The 18,250-nt window shown below is 46.8% G+C and overlaps 1 protein-coding gene across 5 annotated transcripts in view; it reads left to right on the top strand.

Annotated features, from left to right (window-relative positions):
• FBXO36 (F-box protein 36) overlaps positions 1-18,250 on the top strand; it is a 72,651-nt gene that overhangs the window by 2,626 nt on the left and 51,775 nt on the right. For 2 of the 5 annotated variants that reach the window (XM_083178340.1, XM_083178339.1), the window contains exons 2-3: positions 13,475-13,602; positions 13,964-14,050. The exons of 2 other annotated variants lie outside the window; for them this stretch is intronic. In XM_083178340.1, coding sequence (XP_083034466.1) covers positions 14,018-14,050 — 33 coding nt within the window. In that variant the 5' untranslated portion in view covers positions 13,475-13,602; positions 13,964-14,017. The remainder of the gene's footprint in view (positions 1-13,474; positions 13,603-13,963; positions 14,051-18,250) is intronic. One more of the 5 variants, XM_083178341.1, reaches the window with a different exon arrangement.

Raw genomic sequence — 18,250 nt, 5'->3', positions numbered from 1 at the left:
TGAGCAATTAGCCTTAATCAGACCATGGCCCTTATTCAGATCTGATCGCAGTACAAATTTGTTCTCAAAATGGGTGAAACCAAGTGCACTGCAGGTGGGGCAGATGTAACATGTATAGAAAGAGTTATGGTGTGTACACACGGGGGCGATATGGCTTCCAATGTTGCCGATATAGTGCACATCGGAAACCATATCGCAAGCCGATTGTGTACTTTGTAGGGCTTGCGAGCCTGATGCGCTGCCGATGCACGCTCCCCAGTGAGCACAAATCGGCAGCGACATAGGGAGGGCAGCAAAGACTATATAGTGCAGATCTGCACTATATAGTCTCTGTGCCTTTATACTTACATAGCTCTGGCGGCCAGAGGGGCTTCTACTTGGGCTGCAGGGCTGATGCGCAGTGACCCGGAAGTCCGCTGTATAGACTTCCGGGTCACTGCGGAGGTCTGTTGGTGTCCACTGATGTATGCGGCGGGGGGAAGCTGTTCCTGTGCCGCGGCCCCTGCCATCTGTGCCCCTGTCTCCTGTGACAGGTATCGGTGCTGCCCTCTTCATGCCAAGCGATGCAATTCCCATTGCGATCAGATCGCATCGCACGGCATGTGGACCGTGGGCCTTATTCTACTTCACTCTTTCTGACAAAATCCTTCTTAGATGGACAAAACCATGTGCACTGCAGGGGGGCAGATGTAAAATGTGCAGAGAGAATTAGATTTGGGTGAGATATTTTGTTTCTGTGCAGGGTAAATACTGGCTGCTTTATTTTTACACTTCAATATAGATCTTTCTTTGAAGTAAAACCCCACCCAAATCTAATTCTCTCTGCACAAGTAACATCTGCCCCACCTGCAGTGCACATGGTTTTGTCCATCTAAGAAGGAATTTGTCAGAAAGAGTGAACTAGAATAACCCCCTGTGTGTACACACCATTAGATTTGGGTGAGTTATTTTGTTTCTGTGCAGGGTAAATACTGGCTGCATTATTTTTACACTGAAATTTAGATTTAGGTTTCAACACACCCCACCCAAATTTAACTCTCTCTATACATGTTACATCTGCCCCACCTGCAGTGCACATGGTTTTGCCCATTTGAGAACAAATTTGTACTGTGATCAGATCTGAATAAGGGCCCATATCAACTTATATGGTAGATCCAACTATGAGCTAATTGTGGGTGGAGACTTTAACATGATTTCTGACCCTTCTTTGGACAAATCACCTAGACCCCCCCATGTTATCTGCCCACCAATGGTGTCACATTTCTCGATTGCTAGTGGAGCATTTATTGGCAGATCTTTAACCCCAATGATAGACCGTATACATTTCATTCAGCGGTCCATGGATCTTTCTCTTGAATTGACTATATATCAGAATCAGAATCAACTTTATTGGCCAGGTATACTCGCGCATACTAGGAGTTTGGTTTGGATTGCTGTGCAACAGCCAGTTAGGTAACAGTTAAGCAGTGACAGTAGAGATATACATAACACATACAGGTGTGGTCTAGATGTATCCTGGGAGTTATAGATGCAGGGAACATAAATTCGCTGGGCAGCACAGCGCCTAGGCAGCCAGCTGCGGCACCACTGGTCCTTCCAGCAACCAGGTGGGTAACAATATAGGCAGAGACGGTACAGTATAACACAGGGAACACATACTCGCCGAGCTGCACAGCGCATAGGCAGCCATCAGCGCCGCCACTGGCCATTGCAGCAGCCAGGTGGGTAACAATATAGGCAGAGACGGTACAGTATAACACAGGGAACACATACCCGCCGAGCTGCACAGCGCATAGCCAGCCAGCCGCGGCACCACTGGTCCTTGCAGCAACCAGGTGGGTAACAATATAGGCAGAGACGGTACAGTATAACACAGGGAACACATACTCGCCGAGCTGCACAGCGCATAGGCAGCCATCAGCGCCGCCACTGGCCATTGCAGCAGCCAGGTGGGTAACAATATAGACAGAGAAAGTACAGTATAACACAGGGAACACATACCCGCCGAGCTGCACAGCGCATAGCCAGCCGCGGCACCACTGCTCCTTGCAGCAACCAGGTGGGTAACAATATAGGCAGAGACGGTACAGTATAACACAGGGAACACATACTCGCCAAGCTGCACAGCGCAGAGGCAGCCATCAGCGCCGCCACTGGCCATTGCAGCAGCCAGGTGGGTAACAATATAGGCAGAGACGGTACAGTTATCACACAGGGAACACATACCCGCTGAGCTACACAGTGCCTAGGCAGCCATCAGCGGCGCTACTGGCCATTGCAGCAGCCAGGTGGGTAACAGCAGTCCTTCTCGACCAGGGCCTGCAGGCTGGGAATCCCTGCTGTCTCTGTAGCCTTGCCAGGTGTTTCAGTTGTGGCCGGGGGTCCTCCTTCCGGCCGTGGCGTACCTGGTGGTCTGCGTCGGGGCAGGGGTCCACCAGCCGATGGTGCTCTCTGGGCCGGGGGGCCGACAGCGCTGGCTGCCATGTCCGTCTGGAGGACGGAGCTAGTGTGCTCTGTCCTCCAGCCTCCCCACCTCCACTCGCCCCCTCCGACCGTCTCCTCCATCTGCCCTCTCCGTCTGTCCCCTGCAGCCTCCTCCACCTCCACCACGCTTCTCCAGGGGCCGAGGATGGGGAGCTCCTTGGATGAGAGAACGGAGCTTCCACCGGATGTGATATATATTGCTTTCGACTTCCCTGCTCTCGCACACGGAAATGTCCTTTTTGGGTGACATTGTGGTTTCTGACCACACCCCATGATATGACCTCTCATCACCACGCCGGTGATGAGAGGTCATATCATGTCTTCTGTTGCAAGAAGAGATCAACTAACAATATAAAGAATTACAACGATCTATGCACAGTGCATTGACTAATTATATCTTAAATACCAATGTAGAATCCCATGCTACTTATACTGCCTCCCGGCAGGTATTGAATGATATTTTGATGACTCAAGCCTGATTAAATTTATACCAAACAAAAATAGTTCAGCTGGGGTAATAAAACGGGAATGTTATTGGCTAATATGACTAAAAGTGCGTACACACGGGCATAAAATCGCTGGCAATATGGTAGCTGAGCGACCATATTGCCAGTGATTGGAGTGGGCACCAGCGATAAATCGCCGGGTGCGCGCTCCCGTTTTCAGACCCTGAATGGTCGCTGGTCGAAGGAGCATGCTCCTCCGACCAGCGACTTCTCCTGCCTCTTCTCCCAGCAGTGTGTCATTTTCATCTGCGACCATCTCTGGTCGCTGATGAAAACGGAAAACACTGAGCAATATATTGCCAGTAATCATATTGCTCTGTGTGTACACAGCATTAGAGTTTTAAATGTAGACATCATGGGTGAGATTTAATAGGATGAGAGAATCAGAAAGTGAGAGATTTGGTAAGAAATCTCCAGTTTTTTTAAGCAGCAATCATTTACACTGCGAAACCTGTTTGATTTTGAAGTGTAAATGATTGCCGCTCATCCTATTAACCCTATATAGCTTTTATCAGTCTCCCACTCTGACACTTTGGGCCTTATTTTGATCTGAGCTCAGTACAAATTTGTTCTTAAAATGGGCAAAACCATGTGCACTGCAGGTGGAGCAGATGTAACCTGTGCAAAGAGAATTAAATTTGGGTGGGGTGTGCTGAAACTGAAATCTAAATTGCAGTGTAAAAATAATGCAGCCAGTATTTACCCTGCACAGAAACAAAATAACACACACAAACCTAATGCTGGGTACACACCAAAATGATTTTGGCACAATCCCATCAATCTGGATCCAATTCAGACTGATTGGATGCAGATTTGGTCAAAATTGTTTGGTTGGATCTGAATTGGATCCGAATCCGATCCTACCTGCTGCAGGTAGGATCTGTAAAAGATCCATTCATCTGAATACAGAGGGGATCGGATCGTATGCAAATCGTATGCAAATTGTATGCAAACCGTACGATCCGATTTGCATACGATTTGCATCCAATCCAAATCGTTTTGGTGTGTAAACAGCATTACTCTCTCTATACATGTTACATCTGCCCCACCTGTAGTGCACATGGTTTTGCCCATTTTAAGAACAAATTTGTACTGAGCTCAGATCAGAATAACAGTGCCCATACACTAGTAAGATTTATCTGCAGATCTGGCTGGTTGGAACAAAAACATGGTTATGGATGAGTGACAGTTTGTCAGTTTTTCAGCATTTCCGAGCAAATGGTCACCTGTCATTTGCTCTCATCCATAACCCTGTTTTTGTTCCAACCAGACAAATCTGAAGATAAATCTGTGTGTGTATGGCCACCTTAAGGCCCTTTGTTTTTTTAACGTGAGTCATTTTATTCTTTTTATGAATAGCATACAAACAAATAAAACAATTGTCGTGCAAATATGTCATGTTCAATGTACAGCTTACATATATGCAATTAAAGACTACATTAAAGTAACAACACTTGTGTTTTTCTATCGATTTCAACAATAGCAATGAGGTAGAATTGAAGAATAACAGGATTATAATAGAAAAAAAAGGCCTCCACAGGCCTCATGTGCGCCCTGCAAGGCACCGGAGCGCCCCAGGCGAGTCGGGGTGGGGGCGCCCCGGTGCCGGGGGGAGGGGGGGTGGTACCTGTGTAAAAAAATTGCGTCCCCGGCGTCCCTGCAGTGCTGGGGCGGTCAGGGGTGTCCGTGCCGTAGGGGTACCTGCGGCTCCGTCATGTGTATAAAGCTGGCTGCGGTCGGCGGGGTCCCTGTAGTGAATAGAAAATAACTAGCGCTTCCCGTGCCACCGCGCGCATAGCGCTAGTTATTTTCTATTCACTACAGGGACCCTGCCGGCCGCAGCCAGCTTTACACACATGACGGCGCCGCAGGTACCCCTACGGCACGGACACCCCTGACCGCCCCAGCACTGCAGGGACGCCGGGGCCGCAAGTTTTTTACACAGTTTGCTGGGGGTGAGGGGTGAACTGCCGCCCTCCAGGTGCCGGCGCCCTAGGCAAATGCCTAGAGCTGCCTAGTGGTAGCGCCGGCCCTGCTCATGTGCAGCAATCAGCCCAGCAAGTAACAGATAAGGGTGTGATGGTTGGTTAGCCCTAATGTGGTTTACAATCTTAAGATTATACAGAAGTTAATATTTGTGTAGCCAAGCGCGAGGTATTCCACCTATCCCACTTGTTGAAATAGTGAGACAAGGTTCCTCTAGATCTATATGTGGGGTGCCGGACGGCTCCCCGACAGTCGGGATTCCGACAGTCAATACTCCGACTTCGGAATCCCGACTGCTCCCTCGTGGGGGTCCACGACCCCCATAGAGGGAGAATATCGCCACCGTGCCTGCAGTGTGGCGAGCGCAGCGAGTCCGCAAGGGGCTTCATTGCGCTCCCCCCACTGTGCAGTCGGGATTCCGACGTCTGACTAATGACTGTCGGAATTATATACCACACCCTATATGTGAACCGTTCATGGCCAGATACTTAATTAACCGGGTGTGGATCAGTTGGTCACCAGCAAGTTGTTAGTCATTAGGTCGACAACATTAGATCGACATGCAGGAAGGTCGACATGGGTTAGGTCGACAGGGTCATTAGGTCGACATGGGTAAGGTCGACAGTGAAAAAGTGACACAGTCAACATATACACTAAAACATACAACAGCAACAGCATCCCTTCGCATGGCTCGGGCACAGTGCCTTGCTATGCTCGGCACACTATTCTATTCTCCCGCCACGACCTAGTGGATGGTAGGGCATGAAATACCGCCTGTCGGCACATGTCAGCTAAAAAAAAAAAAAACAGTAAAAAAAAACCATGTCGACCTAATGACCCTGTCGACCAATCCCATGTCAATCTAATGACCCTGTCCACCTAAAGTCTTGTTGACCTGACTGCATGTCGACCTAAACTCATGTCGACCTAATGCTTGTTGACCTACTAGGCAGTGACCCAATGACCTTATCCCCATTAACCAATGCGCGCCAGTTAAATATATTAGGAGAAGATGCAGCAAACCAATTTCTGGCTATCATCACTTTCACTAGAGTTGTCAGACACAAGACATATCTATATAGAGACTGGGAGTATAATTCCTCCAAGTCTAGAGCAAATAGACATAACTTAGAAGAAGAGTGATGGCTCGGTTGTCAAAATATCTGCCCATATCGCCTCCCAAAAAGCCTGTATTGGTGGACATGACCAGAGCAAGTGCCAAGAATCATCCTTAGAGGTGGCACATTGTGGACGGGCATCATCAGGGCGTATTCCAGCTCTGTGTAAAGACACTGAGGTTCGATATGTTCTATGCAAAGTATAAAAAAAGACCTGTTGGAACCTGACACACGGGGTAGTATATTTAATGGAGCTTAATATCTGTAACCATTGTTCTTTATCTAGTATCCCTGTATTTTGCTCCCACTTAGTCTTAAGTGTAGCGAATATACCTGGACATATACGCAAAATGAGGTTAGTGTATAAAGTGGATATTTGGCCACTATTGCCTAAATTTATAAGCAATTCCTTAACCGGTGAATCAGATAAGGCTGGAGGTGCCGAGCCGAACTGTGCCTGGACTGTCTAAGCTGTAAATAGCGATAAAACGCCTTATTAGATACTTCATATTCCTCTCTTAGCTGTTGAAAGGATTTAAAAACACCGTTATCAAATAATTGTGAGATTGAAGTAAGACCAGCACGAGGCCATAAAGAGTTAAACCATATAGGCGTTTCTCCATCAGTGTCACTCCACCCATAGTATGAGTGGACTTTACACCATATTTAAGCTGTGTACATACGGGGGCGATAGGGGCTATAATCACTGGGAATATGGTCGCAGGCGACCATATTGCCAGTGATGGAAGTGTGCCCCGGCGATAAATCGCCGGGTGCGCGCTCCCGTTTTCAGCCCCATTTTAATCGCTGGTCGCAGGAGCTTGCTCCTGCGACCAGCTAATTACCTCTGCGGCACCGCCGGCAGAGGTTCCCTTTCATCAGCGACCATCTCTGGTCGCTGATGAAAAGGAGACACTGGGCAATATATTGCTCAGCAATGTATTGCTAGCAATATATTGCTGATCAATATATCTCTTAACACTGACTGCCGTAATATAGGAGGAAGAGAAGTAGTAGAGTGTGCAGATAGTAGAAACTGAATAGGAGTAAAGCAGTGCCCCAAAGACTCGGCATAGAACCTCTCAAACATAGAGCTATCTCTCTGCAAAATCCACTTAGATAAGTGCATATGCTGGGCTGCTAAATAATAAGTATGCAAGTTAGGTAAGCCCAATTCACCATCAGTTTTGGCTTTCATCAAAGCCCGATTGCCCCAGATAAATGAAGAGAGTATACTATTTATACTATTAAAAACTGTCTTGGGGATATAAATAGGTGAATGTTGTAATAGATATATTTTGGTAGAATCACCATTTTGATGAGATTTATACACAAGGGTAAGTGGAAGTTTCTTCCAAACATGGATACGTCGCCTCAACTCCTCCGTGGTCGGTTCTAGATTATATTCTCTAAAAGTATTAGAGGAAATCCAAACACCAAGATACCTGAACCGAAGCACCCACTGTAACAGGCCCGTATCAGGGGGCATCCTTGGAATAACTCCAGATAAAGGGAGAATACTGGATTTGTTTCAATTAATTAATAGGCCAGAGTAAAATCCAAACAAATCAACGGTCTGCAAAAGAGTCGTCAGCGAGGCAGAAGCATCATTAAGAAACAGAAGCATATCGTCCGCATAAAATGCGACCACATCCTCATGTCCATCAATGGTAATACCTACAAGGAGAGTCTCTTATAAGAGTAGCCAGCGGCTCTATTGCTATGGCAAAAAGGGCAGCCCTGTCTAGTACCCCGCCCAAGCGAAAAAGGGGATGTGAGAAATCCATTAACGGATACATGAGTCAATGGGGAAGAGTACAGCAGTCAAATCCATCTAATGAATTTGGGGCCTAAAACAAATTTCCATAATATCTCCCAGAGATATTCCCACTCCATTGAGTCAAAGACCTTGGCGGCTTATTGTAATAAATGAAACAAAGACTGTAGTGGAGGTATATCTGCGCCAAACCTGACTACAGCAACGTGTCACACCTGGGGATACCAACCCCCCAAATTCCAAATATACAAAAACACACAAGTGATGGACAAAGTTGGGTTGTCTTCCCAATAACGGTGTATAAATCACTCCTCTTTTATTGTAGTAATGTTCCTTCAAGGGTATCCGTTCATGGAAACAGGATAAAAGATAAGAAAAAAAGTTGATGAGTGGTTGATACAATGCAGTAAACCAACAAGCTCAATTGGAGTTCCTTCTTACTGACCTGTATAACAGGCCCTATATCCCAGTAAAGGTATCTTTATATAGATCTCAGTTTCTTATCTGGTTAACTCTGTATAGCACCAATGTTTCCCAGGCCCCTCAAAGTGTATGCTCACCTTAGGGCACTTCCCTAAGGTGAGCATACACTTTGAGACCAATGCAGTCTTATAAAACACATATTTTTCGTTACTAGGAGCAAATATCCACAATAGGGGCTCAATACACCCCTTTGTCAAGTTCAACAAGTGAAGCGATATATATATATATATATATATATATATATATATATATATATATATATATACACTGCTCAAAAAAATTAAGGGAATACTAACATAACACATCCTAGATCTGAATTAATGAAATATTCTTATTAAATACTTTGATCTTTACATAGTTGAATGTGCTGACAACAAAATCACACAAAAATTATCAATGGAAATTAAATTTATTAACCCATGGAGGTCTGGATTTGATGTTCATTTCAAAATTAAAGTGGAAAAACACACTACATGCTGATCCAACTTTGATGTAATGTCCTTAAAACAAGGCAAAATGAGGCTCAGTAGTTTGTGTGGCCTCCACATGCCTGTATGACCTCCCTACAATGCCTGGGCATGCTCCTGATGAGGTGTCGGATGGTCTCCTGAGGGATCTCCTCCCAGACCTGGACTAAAGCATCCGCCAACTCCTGGACAGTCTGTGGTCAGTGCCGAATTTCCCATTAGGCACGTGAGGCACGTGCCTAGGGGCGGCACATGTTTGGGAGCGGCCCTTGGATGCTTCTGTTGGTGCTATCAGCCTGAAATGTACCAGTAACTGCACAATTTCCACTGTACTGCTCCATATTTCATATTGTATGGAGTGTACATGGATAGGGCATGCAGATACTGACCCTGTAAACTGTCGTATTACCTGTTCTATCAAATGAGGGCTTAATTAATAAAAATAATACAATTAGGCAGGGGGGCGGCCATTATTGTTGTGCCTACGGGCGCCCTCGCTCCTAAATCCGCCCCTGTCTGTGGTGCAACGTGGCGTTGGTGGATGGAGCGAGACATGATGTCCCAGATGTGCTCAATTGGATTCAGGTCTGAGGAACGGGCGGGCCAGTCCATAGCATCAATGCCATCATCTTGCAGGAACTGCTGACACACTCCAGCCACATGAGGTCTAGCATTGTCTTGCATTAGGAGGATCCCAGCGCCAACCGCACCAGCATATGGTCTCACAAGGGGTCTGAGGATCTCATCTCAGTACCTAATTGCAGTCAGGCTACCTCTGGCGACCACATAGAGGGCTGTGCTTCCCTCCAAAGAAATGCAACTCCATTACTGACCCACTGCCAAACAGGTCTTGCTGGAGAATGTTGCAGGCAGCAGAACATTTTCCTTGGCGTCTCCAGACTCTGTCACGTCTGTCATGTGCTCAGTGTGAACCTGCTTTCATCTGTGAAGAGCACGGTGCCAGTGGCGAATTTGCCAATCTTGGTGTTCTCTGGCAAATGTCAAACGTCCTGCATGGTGTTAGGTTGTAAGCAGTGTTCCCTCTAATCTGTGCGCACGTGCGCGCGCACACAACTCGACGAGCGTGCGCACAGACATTACAACAGAGCGCACAAAGCAGCAGTGGTCCCTTTTTGCAGTTGTGGACTCAATTAATGTGTGTTTCACCCATTAACTACATTGTGTGCTGTGTTTTGAATATTTAAATGTTTAATATCATTTTGAAGTAAAGTTAACACAAATGCTGAACGTCATTTTCCAGTTATATATAAGCGGCACACAAAAATTTAAATTTCCTTCCAAAGCTGCACAGCCAAAATCTTTTGCCTCACACAGCCTTCGTAAAATTACATTGGTTGTAAGCAAAAGACAGATTTTTTTTTTTTTTTTTTTAGTCAGTACACTGTGTATTTTTAAATATAACAAATGCAGCTATATATTAATATGCACAGTGCTATTTTTCAGCAGGAACCATCAGGAACTCAGTTCCTGAACCTCTAATTAAATATGACATCATCAGGAACCTGTTCTGGGCCAAAATGTACTTTCCATAAGATTAATTTTATTTTAAAGTCCCCTGTGAGTGCCTTCCTTCTAATTACAGTATAAACATCTCTCTCTCTCTCTCTCTCTCTCTCTCTCTCTCTCTCTCTCTCTCTCTCTCTCTCTCTCTCTCTCTCTCTCTCTCTCTCTCTCTCTCTCTCTCTCTCTCTCTCGCTATCTATTTTTATTTAATTGATCCACTCCCAGACCCGGAGTTCCTGGACCTATTTTTCCAGAAAAATAGTACTGAATATGTACAACTGTTACCATTGATAGCAATTTACTGGTGGCCACCCAGTTTGCTTCTATATAATTTTATATAATTATGGCTGGCTGACATGGAGTATGATTGATGACAAGGGACATGAACGTATACTCACCCTGTCCTGCAAGTCCAGCATGTAGCTGACACACAGTTTGATTGGATGACAGGCGAAGACATTTCACGGCAGCCCAGACTGTGGCCTTTTAGTTTCCACTATGTCTCGCAAGGTAGCCATGCACCGGGCTAGGCGGGTGGAGGACACAGCTGCTCCCAGCCGGGGACTCCTCTCCTCCTCCCCGCGTCAGCAGTGCTCCAGCCGGGACTTCTCAAAGTCTCAGTAGCGGAGCTTGTCCGGAAGGAGAGGACACACATCTCCCCCAGCAGCCGCAGCTTCCCAGCGCCAGGTGCCCTGCGATCGCCACAATGCACCTGATCTCCTGCCCACATTGATGAGCAGGCTCCGCTGGGCACAGCACTCCCGTGCCCCGACCCTCCTGGGCTGCTGTTAGCGGTGGTCTCCCTCTTCCAACATGGGTCACGGCTTCTGCTGCCGCCGCCGGCTGCTAAAGGTGTGTGAGGGTGCAGTGCAGGGTGGGCACCGACGGAGAAGGGGGCAAGGGGCTTTTCGATGGCCTCAGTGACAGGGGCATGTCTTCATATTGGCTGAAAGCGCACCCTGTCACTGAGGCATTTGGAAAGGTGCCTCTTTTACTAGTTTTTCAAATGGGCTTTTACAGCCCTCTGTTTGTCCCCGCCCACTGCTCACCTCCGGCTTCCAGCTTTTTATAAGTGGCAGCTGGAGGCACCGCTTTCGGTGCCTCCAAAATCATTTTCACACATTATGCAACAATAAGAAGGATTAAATTAATATAAAGAAAATACTTATGACACAGAATATGTATCATAAGTATCTTCTTTGTATTATTTTAATCATTAATGACTCCCCTGACTGCACATCCCTGTGCCAATGGCTGATGGGATCTGTGCTGTTGGGTTATGGATGCTTTGCTGGGAGAGGGGAGCTGCATCAGAGGTGAAACTAGCTGCAATGCTAGGGGGCACCAAGCAGAATATTGTATAGGGCATCAAATTGGCTAGGACCGGCTATAATATTGTAAGTAACTATCTGTAGCTTATTGTGGTTTGACATGATAAAGGGAAAAGGGAGGAGCTATAACTATAATGGCATAATGTATGTTAAGAATGGTCAACCTGCTGGACTCAAAGTCGAGGAGTTGCGAGAAGGATGGGGGGCAGGAAAAAGATGGATAAGGGAAGAAAGGGTTAAGTAGAAAAAGTAGTATTCGGTAACATTTGTAAGATGATCAGAAATTTGTAATGCTGTAAGTCAATTAAAGAAAGAAATAGAAACAACAAAGTCAAAATTGCTGCAATTGGAGCAGGGGAGGAAACCTTCCAGTCCCCACTCCAATTGTTTATAGGTTGCAGCATGGGGGTGATATTGCTAGGGGGGGGGGCAAACACAGCAATAGTCACACAAGGTACTGCTTCCGGTTGGGGCCGGGCTAATGTATACATAAACTTTACACAGTTCTAGGTGAAACATCCTCAGAGTGCAATAGAGGTGTTACAATACTAACGGTGACAACCTACTTAGACACTCATCTGTCTGCAGCACATATATCACTTCAGACAGACCCACAGTACTATACCATCATGTGGGAATCATCGTATGAACCCCACATTGGCAATATCCCTTTATATCTGACCACAAAATATATTAACCCAGCAGTGCATACCAGGGACGTGCAGTCAGGGGAGGCAGGGGAGGCAGTGCCTCCCCTGTCATAATGATGTGAATAATAAAAAGAAGATATTTATATATCTTCTTTTATTATTTTCATCATTTCTACCTCTCCCCCTGCCTCCTACCATCTTGCACTGCTGCATGTGAGGGTGGGAGGCAGCGGGAGAGGTGCCTCCCGCTGTTAACATTAAAACACTGGGCAGCGGGGGGCAGGGGGCAGGGTGCAGCAATGGGCTGTAAGAGCCCATTGAAAATGAATGGGGAAGCGGCACTCATACTGGTGCTGCAATGACAGGGGCACCAGTATGAATGCACGCCCCCAGATGTGATTGGGTCAGCGGATCCAGTGATGGATCCGCTGTCAAATAACACACATGCAGGGCCCATCTGGATAGGATGCAGCAGCGTGACAGAATGGAGTCCGGCGCCGCTGGGAGATAGCCGCTGTCACCGCCGAGGAGAGGTGAGTCCGCTGGGGGAGGGGGGCACATGTACGCCCTGCTGCCTGTGCCCGGCCGCTGCATATACCATATAGCATGGTATGTGGGCGGGGGGGGGGTCCCGTGCCTGTGGTCCCGTGCGGGGAGATCAGTGCCTCCCCAGGCAATGACCTCACCGCACGTCACTGGTGCATACCAAGGGTTCTGCAAAGATATATTATGTATTCTATTATAAGGTGTAACAAACTAAGCCAAAAATAGGCTAAGTACACAGAAGGGAACAATAAGATTAAATACTATTGTTTCCCCATATATATCTTTGATGTATTAATCCCAAATCAGTAATAAAAACCACCTCTCACAGCCTCATCTGCCTATATTTTAAAAGTCTATTATACACTACATTTCTATTCTTTTGTCACTATATTATGTACTTACTGTATATGTTGTATGTCTTATATTTTAACCTCTCCTATTTCGCAACCATAGTGGGTGTCTCCTTAATCCAGTAACTATTAAAGATAAATAGGATTCCCCACTCTTGTCATTAATGTGAGGAATACCTCCACCAATACAATAAATACCCCTAGTCTCTTTTGAGCGCATCCGTTACAACTACCTTTCCTCTTCTCTCCCAGGTCAGGGTATAGTTGGATCTTCTAACCATTAAAGACTATAACATCTAGTTGGCGAGACTTCCGTAGAATCTCTTCCTTTTGAGAATGATAATGGAGTCTACAGATCACATCCCTAGGCCTGTCTGAAGGTGAGCCCCTGGGGCGGAAAGCTCGGTGTGCTCTGTTGAAACCCAAGAGTACTCCAAAGATTTTTGAGGGCGTCAGTCAGAAAGGGTTGTGCGATGTCTTCCGGCAGCCTGCGGACCCTAATATTGTTTCACCGGCCCCTGTTGTCCATTTTGTGGTCTTCCAAAGAGTCTTTGCAAGTGGCAAGATGTGACATGTCACTTCACTTTTGAAAGTGAAAACTTATTTTTTAATGGTTGAAAGTAGGCGGGATTCCAGGGTGTGAAAATCCTGCTTCCTGGGAAGAGACTTGATGTGAGAAAGGATTTCACTGATCTCTTAATTGAGGAAGACGTCTGGTTGTGACGACATTTCTCCGTATAGATATCCCCCGTCAGAGATCCCCCGCCAGAAGGTGGAGAAGACTAAGCGGAAGGGATGGAAACCGTGTTCAAGTGTGGATCTGATGTGGTGGGTTTAAAAAACTGATGCATGCCAGGTGAAGTGCCGCCAGGGTTTTTCGGAGTCCCCTCCAATTTAGTTTTAGATTTCCTACCTTTCACCAGGGCTGATTGAGATGTTGATGAAGACCAAGGTTAATAATTTAGGCTGACGTCACTCACGGAGAATTGGCTTCATATAAGATAAGAGACCATCAGTGTGCATCCATATAGAAGTAGACGGCCATCGCCATGTCTACGGGGTCATATCCGATATGGATGGAGACCAGCAGGGTGTGGGAGACTCGATTTTGTTCGCTGGTATCAGGTCGGAGTGGTCTGGCCCTGTGTAGTATCAGTGGGGGAAGGAAGAGACCAGCGAATAAAGGTTCCTTCCATTGGTGTCATCCCCACTTGGGGTGTCAGAGGACTCAGGACAGCATCCGCCTGTGTGGGGCAGCAGCTAAATGATCATATAGTAGGGGGTGTTTACTATTGATCTCCCGTTGGTGGTGTGGTAAATGAAGCAGTTAAGGTTCTTGGGGGGGGGGGGGTAAGGGCAGAGGCACCAGCAAGCTGTAGGGAGGATCTCAGAGGAGGTTCAGGCGCAAATGCGGTGTCACTGTGGTGTGGCCTGAGTGTGGTGGGTCCGGCTTTGTGCCTCCACAGTGTAAGGCCTTGTTTTTTTAAATGTTTTTTCTTTTTCCTTTCTTTTTTCTTGTGCCCCTGAGCTGCAGCTGCGGGATCCACACCTGGAGTGGCAGGAGAGTCGGAAGGGCTGGGCCTAGTGTTGGTCGTCACCAGTCCCTGTGCGCCTAGCCAGAATGATACCCCTTTCAGACATACAGCATAATCCCAGGTTTTTGCACATGAACGCGCATCAACCCGGGATTTTGGTATGTCTGAAAGGGTCAACCCGGGTGTTAAAACCCAGTTCTCCTACCCTTCTTTTTACCTGGGTTGAAGACCCGGGATTTAAGACCCGGGTTGACCCTTTCAGACATAAGAAAAACCCGGGTTTTTCAGAAAATTACTGGGTAGAACTGCTTCACCCGGTAATTTGCTGCTGTAAGTGGGAAAATGACCCAGCAGTCAAAATGCAGGGTAATTCCCGGGTAGTATGTATAAAAGGGGTAAAAGGGGTCCTTCAAAAGACCCAGGTCTCTAGGGCTGCATTGGGGGAGGTGGCAGGGAAAACGTCAGTGAGAGGCAGATGGGGTAGCCTGGGTGAAGACCTGGACGGATGAAGCCTGGACGGGACCCCTTTATTGGGTGGGGGTCTCCACTCCCCCAGGCACGGTGCTCGGTATGGCCAGGGGACCTTATGTAAAAAGAGTCCCCCAGCTGTGGCATGACACTGCGGGCTGTTGGAGCCTGGTACTGGTTTCAAAATACGGGGGACCCCTAGATTTTTTGTCCCCCGTATTTTTAGAACCAGGACCGATCCAAGAGGCCGGGTCTGGTTTCAGATATACGGGGGACCCCTACACTTTTTGTCCCCTGTATTTTTGGAACCAGGTCCAGCTCAATGTGCCCGGGGCTGGTTATGCTCCGGGGGACCACACACCATTTATTATTTTTTTTTTTTTCCATCAATAAAATTTTTATTGGTGCAGAAGGATGATATGGGGTACAAAAAGAAAGAGGGGACATTTAGAGATGGGGAGGGAGGGGGGGGGACATGGACATCAAATATGAAATATAATCAAAGTACAGAATAACAAGATAATCAAGGTACAAATTGACATATAATCAGTCGCTACACAGAGCGAACGACAAAAGAAAAACTTTTAAGAGAGATAACAAAGCATGGTAGTACACGGCAGGGGCGGATCCAGGATAAAATGACAGGGGGGCACCATGATAAAAGAGGGTTTAGGTGGGGGAGGGGCGGTGTTAGTGGTGCCAGTGTACATGCTAAGAGAGCGGCAGAGAGAGGGTGGGAATGGCATTAAAAATAGGCCCTGGCATTTAAAGTACGCAGGCCCACCATGGTGACAAAAGTGAAGGATGTAGTTGGCGCGCTCTGGAAAATGGGGTGTGGCCACTCAACAGGGGGTGTGTCCTTGAGTGTAGTGTACAACACCATATACAACTTCTACACATTATGCAACAAAATACTAGACCCCATTATACTTGCCCCTTACACATGATGCCAAATGGAATGAGCCAAAATTCACATAATGCCACACGGATTGAGCCAGAATTCACATAATGCCACATGGATTGAGCCAAAATTCACATAATGCCACATGGATTGAGCCAAAATTCAAATAGTGCCACATGGAGTGTGTCAAAATTCACATAATGCCACACGGATTGTGACAAAATTCACATAATGCCACATGGATTGAGCCAGAATTCACATAATGCCACACAGATTAAGCCAAAATTAACAATACGTTTCATAAACAGGCACATTGTCCACCAAAGGCTCGCATTAAACATTTACACCATAATGTCCATTACACGTTAAGTTACACGCCATTATATCCATTATGTATTATGTCAAACACCATAATGCCTATTAAAAATTATGCTACGTAAGTGCTGCTTATCTACATGCTCATTGCCAGAGGTTCCATGCTCATTGCCATTTGGGATTACATGCTCATTGCCAAGGGGAATACATGCTCGCGGTAAATGGGGGACAGCCGCCAGGCAGAAGTGATAGCCACTGACAGTGGCAGAGCCTGGCTGTATTCAGAGCACTGCAGGTCCCGGCTATATTTGAAATAATACCCCTTTCACACCAGAAAATGCATTCCCAGGTTGGCCCCTTTTACACCAGCCTAGTCCCTGCATTTTCTGGTGTGAGGGGGAGAGAAAACCACCCCTCCCCCTCTTTAACCAGTTATCTTATTTAACCGGCTATTTCTTCGGAACCAACTGATCCATTTACACAGAGCCAGATTAAGTTCTAAATGGGCCTGGAGCTGAAAATTATCAAGGGCCTATTATGCGCAATAATACGGGTTGTGGCTAACACCTAATAATGTGGGGGGCGTGACCAGTGTTCTGGTTGGGTGGTCTGCTCATGGGTGTGTCTCTATTTGGGTAAATACTTTCAACTAATTATATATGCCTGGAAAAGGCAGGGGGCTGGGCCCGGCTGGCATAGGAAAAATGCAGGGAGGTATATTGGCGGGTGCCCTCCTAAGGTGCACCCGCAGGATGCCGAAGTCCTAAGATACTTGCGGGGTGAGGCGGCACTCCAGTCATAAAAAAAAATTACTGAAAGCCGAAACTTGGTAGACAACATTTCAGCACCTTGTATGTGGTTACCTAAGTTTACCACACCATATACCCCTTATACAAATCATGCAACACAGTAGTAACCCCCTTATACTGTACTTGCCTATTACAGATTATACCATATGGATTGAGCCAAAATTCACACCGAATGAGCCAAAATTCACACTATACCAAACAGAGGGGCAGATGTATTATAGCGGCGCTTATCGCGCCGCTATAATACTTCCTGCTTCACCTCATTAGCGAGATGAAGCAGGAGGGAAGGCCGACAAGATGTATTAACATCTTGTTTGCCGAAGCGGGGGAGCACTAACTCCCCCTCCGGCGATGTTTCCTCCTGGAGATAGCGCATCTCCTTTCCCCCGGCCGACTGGACTGGGCATGTTCGGGATCTCGCCCGCTACTCACGCAAGATCCCCAGCGCAGCCCAGAGCTAACAGCAGGGACAGCGCTGTCCGGATGCTGGCTCCATCATACATGGGAGAGAAGCGGTATCAGTTCACATAACATGCGCTGATACCCCTTCTCCCCCATAACGAATGGTCATACATCTGCCCCAGATTGAGCAATAATGCACAATATGCTTCATAAACAGGGGTATTGCACGCCAAAAGCGCGCATTAAAAATGTACACCATAATGCCCATTATATGTTAAGCCACACACCATAATGTCCATTACATATTATTCCAAACACCATAATGAATATTATTATTCTACATAAGTGCTTCTTACCTACATGCTCATTGCCAGGGGTTCCATGCTTGTTGCCAAGTGGAATTACATGCTCATTGCCAAGGGGGAATACATGCTCGCGGTAACTGGGGGACAGCCGCCACCGGGCAGAAATGACAGCCATTAACAGCCGGGAAGAGAGCAGGGGGATGCCCAGCTGTACTCAGAGCACTACAGGTCCCAGCTATTTGAAATAATACCCCTTTCACACCAGAAAATGCAGGGACTGGCCCCTTTTACAC

Source organism: Crinia signifera, chromosome 3, assembly GCF_055691185.1.
Source record: "Crinia signifera chromosome 3, ASM5569118v1, whole genome shotgun sequence".
Lineage (NCBI taxonomy): Eukaryota > Metazoa > Chordata > Amphibia > Anura > Myobatrachidae > Crinia > Crinia signifera.
This window is presented reverse-complemented; position numbering and strand designations above follow the sequence as displayed.